The sequence below is a fragment of the Paroedura picta genome, chromosome 5 (genome assembly GCF_049243985.1).
Source record: "Paroedura picta isolate Pp20150507F chromosome 5, Ppicta_v3.0, whole genome shotgun sequence".
Classification (NCBI taxonomy): domain Eukaryota; kingdom Metazoa; phylum Chordata; class Lepidosauria; order Squamata; family Gekkonidae; genus Paroedura; species Paroedura picta.
Genome location: NC_135373.1, coordinates 122834157 through 122853681, shown reverse-complemented (window position 1 = coordinate 122853681; position 19525 = coordinate 122834157). Strand labels below are relative to the sequence as shown.

At 49.1% G+C, this 19525-nt stretch overlaps 2 protein-coding genes across 3 annotated transcripts in view; both read left to right on the top strand.

Moving 5' to 3' along the window:
- Nucleotides 1-4708, top strand: part of TAF3 (TATA-box binding protein associated factor 3) — a 132157-nt gene extending 127449 nt beyond the window's left edge. For both annotated transcript variants that reach the window (XM_077340299.1, XM_077340297.1), the window contains exons 5-7: nucleotides 27-285; nucleotides 2569-2675; nucleotides 3990-4708. In XM_077340299.1, the coding sequence (XP_077196414.1) occupies nucleotides 27-285; nucleotides 2569-2675; nucleotides 3990-4104 (481 nt within the window). In that variant the 3' untranslated portion in view covers nucleotides 4105-4708. The remainder of the gene's footprint in view (nucleotides 1-26; nucleotides 286-2568; nucleotides 2676-3989) is intronic.
- Nucleotides 4709-9079: 4371 nt separating this feature from the next.
- The window catches only part of GATA3 (GATA binding protein 3), a 114008-nt gene continuing 103562 nt past the window's right edge, over nucleotides 9080-19525 (top strand). Inside the window, exon 1 of the mRNA XM_077340282.1 lies at nucleotides 9080-10006. The gene's annotated coding sequence lies outside the window, so the exon portion shown is untranslated. The remainder of the gene's footprint in view (nucleotides 10007-19525) is intronic.

The window sequence follows — 19525 nt, the reverse complement described above, 5'->3', positions numbered from 1 at the left end:
TATCGCTTCTCTCTTTCGTTTGACAGCGTCATCAGCAAGGTGGTGTCGACGCCGGAGGCTAAGCCAACCCCGCTTTTGGCTCGGCCCAAAACGCCCCCGCCTCCCCCGTCCCCGGCTCCAGCTCCTGTCCACGTACCCCCTCCTCCTCCTGCCGCCCTTCCCCCGCTGCCTCCGGCCACGATTTCCCCTGCTCTGATTCCTCCTCCGTCTCCTGCGATGTCCACCACCGGCGGTGCCAAGGCCCCCGTTCGGAGCGTGGTTACGGAAACCGTCAGCAATTACGTGGTACGTGAAATAGAGTCTTTGAGCATAGATGTGTCTGCGTCAGGGCAAGGGCTCCCGCTTGAGGTGGAACAGGTGGGCTAGAATAACTCCACAGCGCAGGGATATTCAAACTGCGACCCTCCAGATGTCCATGGACTACAATTCCCATGAGCCCCTGCCAGCGTTTGGGGAAGCGGGGGCTAACGTGTGTGCTGCAGCTTGAGAGACCAGGATGGGAAAGGAGGTCACACTTAAATCACAGAATCATAGAGTTGGAAGGGACCTCCTGGGTCATCTAGTCCAACCCCCTGCATTATGCAAGGCACTCACAACCCTTTTGCTCATCCACTGTCACCTGCCACCCCCTTGAGCCTTCCCAGAATCAGCTTCTCTATAAGATGGCTATCTAGCCTCTGTTTAAAAATCTCCAAAGATGGAGAACCCACCACCTCCCAAGGAAGCCTGTTCCACTGAGAAACCGATTTGACTGTCAGGAACATCTTCCGGATGTTTAGATGGAATTTCTTTTGCATTAATTTCATCCCATTGGTTCTGGTCTGTCTCTCCCAGGCAAGGGAGAACCACTTTGCTCCAGCCTCAACATGGCAGCCTTTTAAATACTTTCTACGCTAAATATGCTAACTACAGATCTCCCAAATGCCCCCTGTGGACATCCCTCCTATATGCTTTTGAATTATGCAAACGACACATCTTTCATATTCCAACGAAATTGTCCATCCATGTGCCTTCGATTCAGCTTGCCTCGTTGCTGCTTCCCATTCAGATTATGCTTTTTATTTATTCGATACCTTTCCCCTCGTTCAGATTACTCTCCTACAGATTCTGAATTTCACCCGAATCAGAAAGCCATATTTCCTTTAAATCGATACCGAAGTGGCTCGTGAGAACCTGCTAATTTACGCGCGGCTGGCTTGAGAAACACCAGAGGCCTTCGTGCCAGGAATATTACGATAATCCCTAACAACAAGTCCCAAACATGCAGCGTGGAACACGGAGAGGTAGCCTCCCGACCGTCTGTCCCAGCGCCGTAAACCTTCTCCCTCGCTCTCTTTCCATTTACCCTTCAGCAAATGGAACGGTGGAATAAATGTCAAAGGATTGGAAAGTTACTCAGTAACCAGTTTTATACCCTCGATCTTATCAGTGAGTTGAACTGGAAGAGTTTGGCTAATAAGTAATAAGATAGCAATGCCCACACCATTCTCGGTAGGAGAGATGCACAGCGTCCGGACGGTCATCTGGGGAGGAAGGGCTGTGGCTGCCAGCCTGGGCAAAGACTGCCCAGAATGAAATGGGGCCTGCAGCGCCTGTCTGATCTCGGAAGCTAAGCAGGGTCGGCCCTGATTAGCAGTTGGATGGGAGACCAGGTTTGCTACCCCGATGCAGGCAATGGCAAACCAGCCCTGAAGCTATCTTGCCTTGGAAACCCTTTAGGAAAGGTCCCCTTCAGGCAGTTACAACTTGGCAGGGACCTTTCCCCCCTCCAGAAGCCTATGATCTTATGTCTTCCACAAGCACAGGGCGTTTTCTGCTGCCTCTGACCTGGGTGGTCCAGGCTTGCTCCCCCCCCCTCCTCCTCATCTGACCTCAGAAGCTAAGCAGCTCTCCAAGGTCTCATGTACAGGTCTATCACATCACCCAATGCCCGGTCCTTTTAAACTTGAGATGTCAAGGATTGAACCTGGGACATTCTGCACTCCAAGCAGATGCTCTGCCCCTGAGCCACAGCCCCTTCTCATGGCTCTCCTGGGTCTCAGTCAGAGGAGTTTCCTGTCACCTGCTACCTGGTCCTTTTTAAACTAAAGATGTCCGGGATTGAACCTGGAATCTTCTTATATGAAAAGCAGATACTATGATTCTATGATTCTAAATTCCATCTAAACATCCGGGAGAAGTTCCCGACAGTTAGAGCGGTTTCTCAGTAGAACAGGCTTCTTCCTCGGGAGGTGGTGAGTTCTCCATCTTTGGAGATTTTTAAACAGAGCCTGGATAGCCATCTGATGGAGAGTCTGATTCTGGGAAGGTTCAAGGGGGTGGCAGGTGACAGTGGAAGAGCGAGAGGGTTGTGAGTATCCTGCATAGTGCAGGGGGTTGGACTAGATGACCCAGGAGGTCCCTTCCAACTCTATGATTCTATGATTCAAGTGTGACCTCCTTTCCCGTCCTGGTCTCTTAAGATGCAGCCCCCACTTCCCCATCTCTCCCCTAGATACAGCTATTGCATCTCCCCTTGCCCTGCCCCAAGCGACATACATCCAACTTCTCCCTGCTTCTTTAACCCAGATCCTAGACGAATGGGGCAACAAGATCTGGATCTGCCCGGGCTGCGAGAAGCCAGACGACGGCAGTCCGATGATCGGCTGCGACGACTGTGACGACTGGTATCACTGGTGAGTGGCGCAGGCCTCCCCTCGTTCCTTAAACCAGGACATTTGAACAAGACTGTATTAGGTATGCCAGCCTCCAGGATCCCCCAGGATTACAGCAGAGAGCCAGCTTGGTGTAGTGGTTAGGAGCACAGACCTCTAATCTGGCAAGCTGGGTTCGATTCTGCATATCCCCACATGCAGCCAGCTGGGTGGCCTTGGGCTCGCCACGGCACTGATAAAACTGTTCTGACCGGGCAGTGATATCAGGACTCTCTCAGCCTCCCCTCCCTCACAGGGTGTCTGTTGTGGGAGAGGAGAGGAGAGGAAAGGGAAGGTGATTGGAAGCAGCTTTGAGACTCCTTCGGGTAAAGAAAAGCGGCATATAAGCCATCTCAGTAGTCAAAACCCAGATGCAGTTGGGAGGTCCACTAGCAGAGCCAGAACTCCAAAAGCCATCCCACTGTTTTCCCCCAAGTGCTAAGAATACAGAGCATCACAGCCCCAGACAGAGTGTCCCATCAGTAAGAACATAAGAGAAGCCATGTTGGATCAGTCCAGTGGCCCATCCAGCCCAACAATCTGAGTCACACAGTGGGCAAAACCCAGGTGCCACCAGGAGGCCCACCAGCAAGACCTTAAGAACATAAGAGAAGCCATGTTGGATCAGGCCAATGGCCCGTCCAGGCAAAACCTCTGTGTCACACAGTGGCCAAAACCCAGGTGCCACCAGGAGGTTCACCAGAAGGGTCATAAGAACATAAGAGAATTCATGTTGGATCAGGCCAACACCCCATCTAATCCAACAGTTTGTGTCACACAGTGACTAAAAGCCCAGGTGCCCTCAGGAGATTATTATTATTATTATTATTATTATTATTATTATTATTATTATTATTATTATTATTATTATTATTATTATTATTATTATTATTATTATTATTTAATTTTTAGACCGCCCTTCTCCAAATCGGTCTCAAATCGGCCAGCGATGCTAGAACTCCATAACCCCCCCCCCAAGCTCCAACAATATAACCACCCCAGGAATTGTTCCCCTGTGCTGTAGGCAGGACTCCTTTCCTTTCCGAAAACATAAATTGTATTCATTACCAAAATTTCTTCCACTATGACTCAGTTTGACTAGTGACTTAACTGGGGTTTATCTGAGCGCCGTGTCACATCAGAACAGCGTTTTGTCCAGGTGTCAGAGTTCTGAAGCGTCACGTGATGCCCTGAACTGGGCTGGCGCTCATTTCACATGCTGAAACAGCCACAAGCGTTTTGCCTCCCGCGATGCTCCTCTGTTTCCTCACTTTGTGTGTGTGTCAACCTCCTCAGGCCCTGCGTTGGAATCACGGCAGCTCCCCCCGAAGAAATGCAGTGGTTCTGCTCCCGGTGCGCCAGCAAGAAGAAAGACAAAAAACACAAGAAGTGGAAACACAAAGGCCACTGAAGGCGTCGCAGGGAGATTTCCCAAACCGTCGCTTCAGCACTTCCGCGCCGACTTCTTTTGCGGAGGAATCCGGCCGCCTCGTTTGTCACCGTCAAGTTTCCAGGGCCGTGATTCTCGCGAGAGTCCAGAAGAGAAGTGCATCCCGTCTGTTCAGAGCCGGCCCTTTATCTTTCCTTTTTTCCTTTTCAAGTTTCCACTTTCAGCACTGAACGGCTCAGCGCTCGAACAGGAATCGTCTGCCACGGACTCACAGGCTGGAAAGCCACAGACTCGAGCGACTCTGATGCGTCGGCAGGCGCATCGCCCTCTGTAAATACTGCTGCCCCATCCCGTCCGCCTCTTCCCCTTCCGAGCCTCTACCCGGAGAAATGGGAAAGGGCTCGCAGGTCCAAGTGGCCCCCTTAGGAAAGCCGCCGGGAACTCTTTCGAAAGCTCTCGACTTTGTGTCCCGCAGTCAGATAATTATGAATGACGCAGGGCGGGGTGAAGCAGCTGGTAAATATTTTTGTGATACGCCTAGATGAAGCTTTTCTTCTCTTTCTCTCCCCCCTCTCAACCTCTCCTTTGTTTTTGAGACTTAACCTAAATAAAACAAAACGCTTGAGTTTTGGGTGAAATAACTTTTAAAAAAATAATAATAAAAGTTTCTATTGTGGCCCATTTCCTCCCCCCCCCCCACCACAGTGTGCATTCTCCCCCCCCCCTCCCTTGGGTAAACCTGCAATATAGGAAAGAGACCCCTTTCCCTTCCCTCGTTCCCCATTTGTTATTTCCTCTTGTACGTCCGCTGGCGCATCCCGACGCTTCACCCCAACAGCCCAATCGTCAAATAATCAGATGAGATCAAGGCTCCTGATGTTTCGTTTTCATTTCAGGATGAATCCGATGGATTTTTTTTAACGTGAAGCTTGACTAACGTGGGTACAAATTGAGAAACAGTTGAGAAACAGTTCCCTAGCTCAACAAAACCAGAGTCGAGTGGCACCTTTAAGACCCGCAGAGACTTATTCCTGGCGTGAGCTTTCGAGGGCAAGCACTCTTCCTTCCATCATGACAGTGGGAAGTTCATAGTCTGAGGAAAAGGGCCTGCACTCGAAAGCTCACGCCTGAAATAAGTCTTTGCTGGTCTTAAAGGCGGCACTGGACTCTGATTTTGTTGCGCTGCTTCAGACAGACCGGCTACCCGACTGCCCACTCGAAGTTCATCTAGAATTAACTCGCTAGCTGAAAGTGTAAAAAGCTCCCAAGATGGTGGCCTCTTCCCTCACAGAGCGACTTTCCCGCCCAAAGTCACGTGATGTGGGAGGAGCCAACACTCTCCCCTCAGTCCTCTTTTCGCCGCTGTAGGAGAAGGACACTAGCTGACTGACTCTGCTAGATGGCCTTTCTGAGGAGAATTTCTGAGGAGAAATGTTTTTTTCAAAAGTAAGAAAAATCAATTTAATTCCTCATGGCACTCTTTAAAAAGTGCTCCGAGTGCGGGGCCACGATGGCCCAGTCAGATAACCACACGAAGTGGCTTTTGTGCCTTGGGGAAGGGCTCTCTACCACTAACTGCCCTTCCTGCAGGAAGCTTACCCCTAAGATTAGGGATGACAGGGCAAAAAATGCCTGGAAATCGATTCATGCTTCATATTTTGAACGCAGGCGCCCGGAGAACTTGCAGCTTCCTCTTAGACCAGCCTTGCTCCACTTTTTTTTTTTACCGTTGAGAAACCCCTGAAACATCCTTCAGGCTTTGAGAAACCCCAGAAGTGGCACAATTGTGCAGAATATGGTTGGGAAGCAGAGCTGTGGACACGCCCGCGCAGGGCTCCTCCCCTTCCTGCCCCCTCAGGCCCATCATTGGACATTGGGGGGGGGAGTGGGCGGGCTGACATGACCGTATATGGTCATATCACCCGCTAAACCTTTCACACGTCGTAAAAATATACAAGAAATTAATAAACTCCCACCGAAACCGGAAATCCTTCCAGGGTCATCGGGAGAGCCTGTGTTAAACAGTCGGAGCTGCAAATTGAGGGGGGGGGTGTCTGTGTGTTTAAATGTCCGTGTTGCCTTCACTGGTCACCAAAGCATTAGGCCATCACTTAGCATGCACGTTTTTTAAAAGTCCGCCTTTTCAGAAGGACTCAAGGCAGATTACACATGGTAAGTCAATACCACCGACAAAATGGGATGTACAAATAACCAGCGCATTGGGATTTTATTTTATTTTTATTTATTTATTTATAATTATTCTACCCCGCCACTCCCAGACAAGCTGGCTCATGGCGGCTCATAGTAAAAACACAAAAAAAAACATAAAATGCAATCTAAAACAGATAAAAACAGCAGAAACAAGAGCAAGAAAGATGGCAATCACACAGTCCCTCATTAGGCCCAAATTCCACGATTCATCTGTTCCAGTCGGTCAAGTATCAGATGTAGATCTGGGGGTGAAGATAGGCCCCCTCCTGGGGGGGGGGGTTCCAGGTTATACAAGGACAGGGAAGGACCCGCTAAGATTGTAGAAGTCAAGAGCCCCCAGAAAGCACTGAAGCAGAGCAGAAATATTATTGTTTGGATTGGCAGAGTGACACTCAGGAAGCATAAAACAAAATGTAGCCAAGTAGATGCAACAGTCATGCAGACCGATTCGGCAAGTGGGCAGTATGCCCCTCCCAGGGGGGTGGTAGAAGGATCCAGGGAGGCAGTGAAGAATTTGGGGGCAGTAGGGGGGCAACAGTCTTCCTGCTGCGGGTGCATTTTCCTAGCAAGAGACGTTCCAAGTTGGCTTGGCATTTCCTGCCCCTGGGTAGTAGCGACTCCGGGATTCCTTGGTGGTCTCCCATCCCAGTGCAGACCCAGGCCCAGCCTTGCTCAGCACCCTAAAGGAAATGGCAGCTTCTGGAGGGGATCCTCTTTCTGTTCAGCTCCGTCCCCTCCTCAGACTCTGTCCTTCCCAGGCTCCACCCCAGATCTCCAGGAGTTTCTCAACCAAGGGCTGACAACCCTTCCCCAAAAATATGGCCACCACGTAACAACCGCCAAAGTGTAGGCAATATACTGTTTTGGATTTGCAGTGGATATAAGACCAGAAAAGAGGTGGGTGTTCATATGTTGGGGAGCGGGGCACTAGGGATGTGGCCTGGGGATGGCAGCCCAAAAAAGATTGTGAAGCTCTGGTGTAAATATGAATATCTAAGCTTTCAGTTCACTCCAATGCAGCTGGGGAGAGTTTGTCACATCTCACTGGAAAGCATGAGGCTCACACTCCTGTGACAGATCCAAGATATATTTGGCCGGCTGCACCACAGTCGCACTCGGGATCTGGTATTTTGTCCCGTTGAAACAACGGATCTGCACCATGGCCAGAGCCTGCTTGTATTCTGCTAGGCATCTTCCACTCTTTCCATGCCAAGTCAAATCCTGCGGGCCTCCCGTCGGTCAGAGCAGAGGGATTCACGTGACACATTATGTGGTACAGAAATTACATAAACAGGATCCCACTTTACAGCTTCTTGCAGTGGTCAAGAGCAGCGGCTTCTAATCTGGCAAGCCGGGTTTGATTCCCTGCTCCTCCACTTGCAGCCAGCTGGGTGACCTTGGGCTAGTCACAGTCCTGTTTGAGTTGTTCTCACAGAGCAGTTCTCTTAGAGCTCTCAGCCTCACCTACCTCACAGGACGCCTGTTGTGGGGAGAGGAAGGGAAGGCTTGGAGACTCCTTAGAGTTGTGAAAAGGGTTACAGAAAAGCAGCCCTTCTAGAAGTAAGAGTCATGTGTAAGCAGCCTTTTCTTGGTCATTCTGCAAAAGGGGGGGTCGGAAAGACAAAGTTGTGTCCCCCCCCCCAGGAGAAGGCAATGAGAGAAAAATCACTTCTGCGTTCAAAAAACTTTTCGGAGAGGCGACCGTGTTGCTGCTTGCCACGCATCCGAAGTCCCAAGTGTAGGCATTCTTTTTGGAACGATAATCTGCCTTTGGAACGGTATGCTGAGCGGAGCGTATAATTTCGGCGGGTGACAAGGTGTTCTTTTTTCTCGGGAAGGTGTCTGCCGCTCGGTGCGGTGGGGGTCTTTATCTTCCTCCATCTGATTGGCGATTCTAAACGTCCCAGAGAGAAAAGAAAAACCAGAGAGTATCAAAATCCCTCCCCGGCTTGGGCTGAGTTTTCCAGAGATAAAAAAAATACAGCGCATTCCCGTTTCGGTATCACCTAAACCTCCTTTGTTCCCATTTCTGAATAGGACGATGAAACAAAAGGCCTACTAGCCAAATTAAAGTATAAAATGAAGGCCGAGATAGTAGGCTTTCGCCGGCAAGAATGTTAATGAATGAAGTCCACTGAAGCCCCGCTGGCTAAGTTTTCAATACTAATAGTTTTATGTCCAATCTTTAGATCTCCGGCCGGGTTTTTCTGTCTCTCCCCTCCCCTCCCTGTCTGTCTTTAGAAGTTTTTAAGAGTCTAAAAAGTGGATGCATTTCTTTGCCTAGAGAACGGAGGAGATAATGTTCTGAATAAGGTCAATCCCTACCCCGCCCCCCCCCCCTCAGCAAATTGTGTCAGTCATTCTTTTTTTTAAAGAAACAATCTTTTTCACAGTGCCAAGATCTCAGCTCTGCTGTCATCTCTCCAAAGACGCAGGGACTCTTGAGCCATCTGCTTAGAAAATGGGATGTCATAAATAGGGAATGATCCTTTACTGGCACGATGGATGTAAGGCCAGGGGATTTAAGAAGCTGCAACAGCTGCACGGGGAAGGGAGAACTGAAATTCAGAGCAGGCCGTTCACGTAAGCAGTTTTGGTGGGTAGTGAAACAGCTTGCAAACCCCTTTCCCTTCCTCTCCCCACAACAGACACCCTGCACGGTAGGAGGGGCTGAGAGAGCTCTAAGAGAACTGCTCTACCAGAACAGTTCTAAGAGAACTGGGACTAGCCCCAGTTCACTCAGCTGGCTGCATGGAGAGGAAGAGTGGGGGAACCAAACCTGGCTCTCCAGTATGCCACTCCTTAACCATGAAATCCTGCTGATCGAGTTTAATGCAGTGAATAATCACGGCAGTACATTCGTGGCGTCATGGTTAAGAGTGGTGACTTCCAATCTCTTGAGCTGGGTTTGATTCCCTGCTCCTCCACATGCAGCCAGCTGGGTGACTGGGGGCCAGTCACAGTTCTGATAGCTCTGTTCTCACAGAGCAGTCCTGTCAGAGCTCTCTTGGCCCCACCTCCCTCCCTGGGAGTCTGTTGCGGGGAGACGAAGGGAAGGCGATCATCAGCCGCTTTGAGACTCCTTCTGGTAGAGAAAAGTGGGGTATAAAAACCAATTCTTCTTCTTCAATGAAGTTGAATTCTGGGTATAAGGAAGTGTGCCCACTCACAAAAGCTTCTACCCCAAATTAAATTTTGTCAGCCTGAAAGGTGCCCCTGAATTCAAATTATGTCCTGTTGCTTCAGACAGAATCCAAAGAAGGGGATACACATTATATAGAACAGGAAAAAAAATGTGGCAAGAGGCACTGAGTATAAATATAAACATCAACAATGGTATTCGGGGGAAACATTGTGTATATTGATGTTGAATATGTACAAAAGTCCATTAAATAACCACATTCAAATATGATTAAAGCTGCATACAATCTTTAGGAAAAAAGAAGCAAGAAATCACAACATGTCTCCCGAAATCCTCAGTATTTTAAGTACTATTTCATAAAATAAATACAAAAACTTATACAAGAAACAACCGCGTGTGGCCTGAAGAGTAGAGAAATAATAGATTAGTCTGATACTTGTATTACACTCATTCATTATCCGTCTTGTAGTGCAGCCCCACATTGGGACCCCCAAGACAACAGGCTCACAGCGGGGAAGGAGGGAGGGAACGTGTGTCTGCGCGCAAGACGTCAATGAACAACGGTTGCAGGTAAGTGCAGCCCCGTTTTCTTGATATGCCTTACTGACTTGCCTGTTCTTCAGACAATTTAGGCCAGAGGTAGTCAAACTGCGGCCCTCCAGATGTCCATGGACTACAATTCCCAGGAGCCCCCTGCGAGCGAACGTTGGCAGGGGGCTCCTGGGAATTGTAGTCCATGGGCATCTGGAGGGCCGCAGTTTGACTACCCCTGATTTAGGCCTTCCCCTGATGTTGCCTTATGACACGTTTTCAGAGATTTACTGCCTCTAAATGTGGAGGTTCCTTTTAGTCACCATAGACAGCCACTAATACTCCATGAATCTCTCTCAATGAGTGTTCTTTTGTGATTTTTATTTCTGATGGCCTGGGAGCAGTGGATAACAAATATAATAATAATAATAATATCATCTAATCCTCTTAAAGCTCCCTGTGCTCGTGGCTAAGAGCCTCTTGTGGCGCAGAGTGGTAAGGCAGCCGTCTGAAAGCTTTGCCCATAAGGCTGGGAGTTCAATCCCAGCAGCCGGCTCAAGGTTGACTCAGCCTTCCATCCTTCCTTGGTCGGTAAAATGAGTACCCAGCTTGCTGCTGGGGGGTAAACGGTCATGACTGGGGAAGGCACTGGCAAACCACCCCGTATTGAGTCTGCCATGAAAACACTAGAGGGCGTCACCCCAAGGGTCAGACATGACTCGGTGCTTGCACAGGGGATACCTTTACCTTTACCTTTTATGCTCGTGGCTGCCACTACATCCTAATCGAATTCCACATTTTAATCACTCCCTGTGTAAAGTAGTATTTCCTTTGGCCTGTCCTCAACCTACTGCCCATCAGCTTCTCTGAATGCCCTGCTGCTCCTTCCTTCCTTCTTGGAGCTGACACAGTAGGGGTCAAAACATTTTCAAGCGTCTCCCTTTCAAAGTGTGTTTTGTTTGTTTGTTTATTATATTTTTATATCGGCCTCCCCTTGAAGCCCTACTACATCCCGGACATTTTTTTTCCTTCTACTTCTTTTGTGACCCAACTGGCAATTCTACATTCCTGATCCTGGATCTAGAACTCCAGAAAGAACAAGACAGAGAGAGGGGGGAGGGAGGGAGGGGGGAGGAGGCGGTTCATTTCAGGCAGATGTATCTCACGATATCTTCATTGCTTAGGAAGATCGTTATCGAGAAAGATTTCATGGTAGCAATTTGTGGTCTCTGGGGAAATGAAATGCACATACGGACAAGTGTCAGCCCTGTGGAAGAGGCTATAATTATTAGCGCCGCCTATCCGTAATCTAGATTAACGAAAGCACCAGAGAGGTGGTGTGGCCAAATAAGGAAACAGCATGCAGGCAAGTCGGCACAGAATCCAGGCCAAGAGGGCTCAGCCAGTGCAGAAACGGGCCAGGAGGAAGAAGCAGCTCGACCGGATCCCGCCCTGCTCCCTTTCGGCTTTCTCCTGTGCAATCTTTCCTGCTCATCTTTCAATCTCCGATTTCCTCTTCTCTCCTTGTTCTATCTGTCATAGATTGTAAGCCCTCCGGGTAGAGAGTGTGCCGAGATTCAGATAACCATCCTATCTGTCTCCGTACAGATCCCTTTGGCCAGCCCTGCCTTATCGATAAAGCTTTGGCGATATCCCAATACTATTCTTTCCCGGTTAAAACATAACCTACATCATGCGAGTGCCAAAGGCCCCCAGCATTCCCCTTAAAAGCACTGTTAGTGTTTTTATCCATTTCTCCATTTATTTTTTGTAAATAATGTTTAATTTCCAGGAAAGAAATGACATATACAACTAAAGCGAAAGACAATATAAAACTAAAGACAATGCAGCAAAAAGAACATAAATGCCGAAAAGAATATAAGTAGTCTGAAGCTTCATTCATTCCGGTTCCTATAAACATATCACTTCTGTTACCACTGAAATCAGGAAAGCCAGCGTGGTGCCGTGGTTCAGAGCAACAGCTTCTAATCTGGCAAGCCGAGTTTGATTCCCCACTCCTCCACCCCCAGCCAGCTGCGTGACCTTGAGCCAGTCACAGTCCTCCTAGAGCTGTTCTCACAGAGCAGTTCTTCCAGAGCTCTCTCGGCCCCACCTCACCTCGGCCCATCGTGGGGAGAGGAACGGAAGGAGATTGTAAGCCACTTTGAGACTCCGGGCTGCGAAAAACAAAGTATAAAAATGAACTCTTCCTCTTCCTCTTCTTCTTCACTGGCAGTCTTCAAGCAAAGGTTGGACACACTTTTCTTGGATGCTTTAGGATGCTTAGGGCTGATCCTGCATTGAGCAGGGGGTTGGACTAGATGGCCTGTATTGCCCTTCCCAACTCTATGATTCTATGATTATCTCGCATTTCCCACTATTTTATCCTGTTGCACATATTACCATCTGAAACATTCCTCACAGTTCCTGCCCTGGTCCTCTAAAGCCATCCGGTCTTCACCTAGAACAAGTTGGAGTCCAGTGGCATTTGTAAGGCCAAGCACAGCTTCAGGGTACGATGCACCCACATACCCAGAGGCCGATGGCCGATGGCCTCAATCTTTGTTGTGCTACTACAGACCCCACCTGAACCAATCCTCCCCTGGGAAGGTGCTCTTCCGCTTCCATGGCAACTGGCTCACCCTTCATCCCCAGCAGAGCCCACAGGGACCAGCCACATCACTGGCCCCAAGGAACAAAACCAACCCAGATGCCATCTTGCTTTCTGTAGCTCTCCAAACTTTCTGTAGCTCTCCAAGCTCCAATGGTGGCAACATCATAAATCCAGAGCTTCCCAACTACCCGGCATCTCTCACTGAGCCCTGACCGGCCAAGCACGATCCCAGCAGATCTCGGAAGTTCGGAAGATCATGGATGGGAGACCTCCAAGGTTTTGGCTGGTAGTTCCTCCAAGGACCACCACAGACGCATTGGCAGCCAATGGCAAACCACTTCTGAACGGCCCCTGCCTGGCTATGTGATGCACACACGCCATACAATAAACAATAACCATGCACTGAAATACTAAGAGCCCTGTTGGTTGTTCCTTCAACATGTGACTCGCAAACAGAGGGCTCACGAGAATAGATAGTAACATCCCCTCTTTAAAACTTGATGGTCCAGAAATGGAACCTGGGATCGGCCGCATCCAGTGTACGTGCCCCACAGCTGAACGACGGCCGTTTTATTGATTATTATTTAGAAGAAGAAGAAGAAGAAGAAGAGTTGGTTCTCCACCTGAAGAAGTCTCAAAGCGGCTTACAGTCGCCTTCCCTTTCCTCTCCCCACAACAGACACCCCGTGAGGGAGGGGAGGCTGAGAGAGCCCTGATATTACTGAAGAAGAAGAAGAAGAAGAAGAAGAAGAAGAAGAAGAAGAAGAAGAAGAAGAAGAAGAAGAAGAAGAAGAGTTGGTTCTTATATGCCGCTTTTCTCTACCCAAAGGAGTCTCAAAGCGGCTTACAATCACCTCCCCTTTCCTCCCCCCACAACAGACACCCTGAGAGGGAGGGGAGGCTAGAGAGCCCTGATATTACTGAAGAAGGAGAAGAGTTGGTTCTTAGATGCCACTTTTCTCTACCCGAAGGAGTCTCAAAGGGGCTTCCAGTCGCCTTCCCTTTCCTCTCCCCACAACAGACACCCTGTGAGGGAGGAGAGGCTGAGAGGGTCCTGATATTCTTGCTTGGTCAGATCAGCTTTCTCAGTGCCGTGGCAAGCCCGAGGTCACCCACACTCCTAACCACTACACCAAGCTGGCTCTCTGTCCGAACTTTCATTTCTGACCTTCTTCCAAGGTGCTCTGGGCGGCTTATGTTGCTCCGTGCTCCTCCCTGTTGGCCTCGCAACGCCCTTGTAAAGCAAGCTAGGTCAAGAGAAAGGGACAGGCCCAAGATGACCAAGCAGGCTTTTGTGGCAGAGTTGAACAAGATTGCAGTCCAGCATTGGAAGCAACGTACGATGTACGAGGGGACATGATAGCCCTCTTTAAGTATTTGAAAGGTTGTCACTTGGAGGAGGGCAGGATGCTGTTTCTGCTGGCTGCAGAGGAAAGGACACAGAGTAATGGGTTTAAACTTCAAGTACAACGATATAGGCTAGATATCAGGAAAAAAATTTCACAGTCAGAGTAGTTCAGCAGTGGAATAGGCTGCCTAAGGAGGTGGTGCGCTCCCCCTCACTGGCAGTCTTCCAGCAAAGGTTGGATACACACTTTTCTTGGATGCTTTAGGATGCTTAGGGCTAATCCTGCGTTGAGCAAGGGGTTGGACTAGATGGCCTGTATGGCCCCTTCCAACTCTATGATTCTGTGATTCTATGTTGGCTTTCCTGTTTCCCCTTCCTCTCTTCATTTCTGCCCTGATTCGGTTCGCCGGGTTAGCCGGATCTGGTCAGATTTTGAAGCTAAGCAGAGACAGCCCTGGCCAGTATTTAAACGGGAAACTTTCAGCGAATACCAGGGTCATGACATGGAGGCAGGCAACATTAGACCACCTCTGAAAAGCCTACAGCAGCCTTTTTTCAGATTTATGACCTTGGGGGTACTGCTGAAATATTTTTCAGGCTTCAAGGTATCCTGAAGTGAAGTCAGCTGGACGCACCTCCCTCCTGCACACACCTAGAAGTGAGTGGAGCCTCGGCCGGCAAAGGTTCAAATAGCCAGGGTACCTCCCCCTCCCACCCCCCTCCAGCCTCATCACTGGGCACTTTTGGAAGGGGGGGCCAACTTGTCCAAATAAGGGTCAGGTTTTTAAAAAATACCCCCTCCTCCAATATCTTTCCAACTTGGAGATGTGGTTAAGAGTGGCGGTTTCTAATCTTGTGGCACAGGCTTGATGCCCCGCTCCTCCACATGCAGCCAGCTGGGTGACCTTGTCACAGCCCTGATAGTGCTGTTCTCACACAGCAGTTCTCTCAGGGGATTCTCAGCCCCACCTCCCTCACAGGGTGCCTGTTGTAGGGAGAGAAAAGGAGGAGATTGTTAGCTACTTTGAGACTCCTTTGGGTAGAGAAAAGTGGCATATAAGAACCAACTCTCCTTCTTCCTCTCCACCTGGAGCCAGAAATGGTGGGTCACAGGGTGGGAGGGCTCTCTCCTGCTGCCATTTTGAAACCCCACACACACCTCTGTCAGCCCTTCAGGGTGCCCTCCAGGGTCCCCAAAAGTCAACAGTGACTTGAGGAATTTTCCACACCCTCTGGCAGCTCCTCTCCCATTCTTATTGGGCCTTCCCCGTGGCCAAAAGTACATTCTGAATTCCTGGGGCTGGGACGTCTCTCCCCGCACGTGAAACGCTGCCAAATGATGGGCATGTTGATGGAAGTCATAATGATCCAGGTGACTTCTCCATGTGTCATGTGACCAAACCAATCCCACATGGTCTTGGAAATTACACCTGTCCGTTCACAGCAGGACACTCATGTCGTCAAGAGCGGTAGCTTGATGGGAAACAAAAACGCCCACAGGAAACGTTGCATCAGGGGTGATCCTTTGCTCCTATTGGACCTGGTGTTGGCCACTGTGAGACCTTGAGGGGGAAGATTCCTTGGCCTTATCCCAGATGGCCCTGGCTAGCCTCATCTCATCATGTCTCAGAAGCTAAGCAGGGTCGGCCCTGGTAACTATCTGGATGGGAGACCAGCAAGGAAGTCCAGGGTTCTTATTCATAGGCAGGCAGCGGCAAAGTGCCTTGAATACCCTACGGGGTCTCTGTGAGTCACCTGTGACCTGGCAACATTTCCCAACATCACCCTCCATCATGGCTCTGGAACCAAAATGGAGCCTGATCGGTACAGGTCTCAAACAGGAGTGGTTTCAGGATGCACGGGACCCTAGCAGATTACAAAAGTGGAAGGAGCAGCCAGACTGAGAACAGAAGCTCCCCCCCAGTGGAAAGGGGTGCCCCTCTGAGTGTCCTTATAGAAGGAAAGGGAAGGAGGAGAGAGGCTACGGCCCTGATCCATGGGGGGAAGGCACGTATAGGGCCCCTGGAAGTGCAACACCAGAAACCATTGTGAGTGCGGAAGTATGTAAAGGACAGGAGGTCATTTGGAAAATCTAAGGCCTCCATGATCAATGGCATGAAGATAGAGGAAGACAACGGTTGGTTCTTATAAATGTGGAACAACAGAAGAAGAAGAAGAAGAAGAGCTGGTTCTTATATGCCGCTTTTCACTAGCAGAAGTCTCAAAGCGGTTTACCTTCGCCTTCCCTTTCCTCTCCCCACAACAGACACCCTGTGAGGGAGGGGAGGCTGAGAGAGCCCTGAGATTACTGAAGAAGAAGAAGAGTTGGTTCTTAGATGCCGCATTTCTCTACCCGAAGGAGTCTCAAAGTGGCTTACATTCACCTTCTCTTTCCTCTCCCCACAACGACACCCTGTGAGGTGGGTGAGGCTGAGAGAGCCCTGAGATTACTGAAGAAGAAGAAGAGTTGGTTCTTAGATGCCGCATTTCTCTACCCGAAGGAGTCTCAAAGTGGCTTACATTCACCTTCTCTTTCCTCTCCCCACAACGACACCCTGTGAGGGAGGGGAGGCTGAGAGAGCCCTGAGATTACTGAAGAAGAAGAAGAGTTGGTTCTTAGATGCCGCATTTCTCTACCCAAAGGAGTCTCAAAGAGGCTTACAGTCGCCTTCCCTTTCCTCTCCCCACAACGACACCCTGTGAGGGAGGTGAGGCTGAGAAAGCCCTGATATTGGTCAGAGCAGTTTTATCAGTGCCATGGTGATCCCAAGGTCACCCAGCTGGCTGCATGTAGAGGTGGAGCAGGAATCAAACCTGGCTTTCCATATTAGAAGTCCACGCTCCTAACCACTACACCAAGTGGTCAATGCCGCTTCTACCCAAGGGAGTCACTGTTTTCTTTCTGGTCCACCGCATGGTCTGTTGATAGGGAAGTCTGTCTCCATTCAGCTCCCAACCAACTGCTTGCCACCCAGCTCCGGTGACTGATCCATCCCACGCTGATTTCCCAACACCCAGAGGCAAACACACACTTGCTCCTTGCCAAAGGTGGTGACGCGCCTCCACCTTAAAGAGTTGCTCATCCTGCCAAGACTGGCATGTCGCCTGGATGCCCATCTGGGCAAGGCCCCATTTGGTTCCTGGGGCAGATCATAGCAGCAAGGGAAGCATTTCAGATGGGGGAAATGTATTGGTTTGATTTATAGACCAGCACTGTGAGTGACTGACTTAATTTCTAGTCTGCTTTTCTCACCTAATCTCAAGGCAGATGCAAGAGAAGCACTGGAATATTACTGTAAACAGTGCAACAAAACCAGATCACAAAATTACAATATAGTGCAATAATCAGAATCTTCAGGAGCGGCCCCAAGTACAGTCTGTTGGAGTAGTCAAGCCCTAAGATTGTGACAGTGACCACAGACAGGAAACGCAGAATGGCCACCATGGGAGACTCCCCCCCCCCCAAAAAAAAATCTTCTCTATATTTTTATTTTATTTCTTCTGTTTCTTTTATTTTTTAAGGTCATTCTTTAAAACCTTTAATAGAAGTTATATTTAAAAACACAAAATGGTGACCCTGGGAGGCAAGATCGATCACAGAATGTGAGTTATGTATCATCAAGTCACTTCTGACTTACTGGATCCCTAGAAACGAATGAGCTCCAAAAAGTCCTTTATTTATTTGTTTGTTTGTTTGTTTTTATTCATTTATTTCCCGCCACTCCCAAGGCTGGTTCATGGCGGGTCACAAAGTCCATAAAAACCATTTAAAACCCCCATAAAAGGACTTAAAACCCCTTACAGTCATAATAATTTAATAAGAAACATGGCAAAAAATATAAAGCCACCCCCCCCCACCGTTAAATACTCAAAGGAATGGCAGGAAGGAGATCTGAATAGTTTAGTGTAATAGTACCAGATGTTAGTGGCACTAAGCAATAAGATGGAATAAATAATATAAAAATAGAGTAGCGTAGAATAGAATAGAACTCCATCCATCTCCTGCTGGGCCTTCTTTTTTTCCTGGCATGTTGATCTTCTCCAGGGTTCTTGTCTTCTCACAAGGGGGTGGGCGCTCCAGAGGTCGGCCCAATCTGGGCATACCCAGATTGATCCATGGAGCTGAAGGTGGAGTCCGGAGACCTGGATGTGTCCCGGACACTACTCCTCCCATAGGGGCTCTTCACAAATATAAGAGCAACTACTTGGTACAGATGGCAGACATTTATAAATAAATAAGATAAGATGACCCAAGTAGGATAGCCTCCATTTAGGGATTGTAACTTCTAAGTAGAATTCAAGCTTGATTTGATCAAGAACCTGCTGGGCTGTCTTTTGGGCAATCCACGGTATCTCTAAAACTCCTCCAGTATCACATTTTGAAGGAATCAACTAATCAATCATGAGGACGTCGCAAACCAAGTATCCAGCTAAGGAGGAGGAGATGTTTCTTAATGGTTGCTCCCAACAAGCCCAAAGATGGCAAGGAACTGGGTTCCACACTAAATCAAGCCGGAATTTTCCCTATACGCCAAAATGACTACTGGGGCTATTATTTTGGTCACATTATGAGAAGACCAGACTCATTGGAAAAGACCATCATGCTAGGAAAAGTTGAAGGCAATGGGAGAAAAGAAAGACCCAACTTGAGATGGGTTGTGTCGGTCAAGGAAGTCACTGCCCTGAGGTTGCAAGGCCTGAGGTAGGCTTTCAATGACAGGACACTCTGGAGAACATTAATGCATAGCGTCATCATAAATTGGCAGCAAGTTGATGGTACTTCACACACACATACTCCCCTAGATCAGGGGTGGCCAAACTGTGACATCTGGAGAGCCATAGTTTGTAGCCCATGGACATCTGGAGAGCCAAAGTTTGGCCAACTGGCAGGCGCTCATGGGAAATGTAGCCCAAAGTTTGGCCAACTGGCAGGAGCTCATGGGAACTACAGCCCATGGACATCTGGAGAGCCAAAGTTTGGCTAACTGGCAGGGGTTCGTGGGAACTGTAGTCCATGGGCATCTGGAGAGCCACATTTTGGCCAACTGGCATGAGCTCATGGGAACTGTAGTCCATGGACATCTGGAGAGCCACAGTTTGGCCAACTGGCAGGTGCTCATGGGAACTGTAGTCCATGGACATCTGGAGAGCCACAGTTTGGCCAACTGGCAGGGGCTCATGGGAATTGTAGTCCATGGACATCTGGAGAGCCACAGTTTGGCCACCCTTGCCCTAAATGATGCATGATGGATTCTCCTGAAGAACCTCTTCATCCAATGAGGCAGAAGAAAACTAGAACTGCTTGCTTTGGGGAAGTAGAGCTTTGTGGAAGAAGGAAGAAAGCCATTGGTGGGCACTGTCTTGAGGTTCATGGCTCTTGCCCCGGCATCAGACTGGCTCCTCCCGCGTTCTTCATCCATTGCGGGTTGCATATCGAACTGGGAAGAAGATTTCACTTCTGGACCCATCCGAGCGACCAGCATCAAACCCGGGATGCCACCTTCAAGGCACTGTCAAAATGACATTCCAAGATGGCCTCCCAAAGCTTGCGAAGTTTCGGAGTCAGATGACGGCTTGTTGCACATGTGGTGGACGT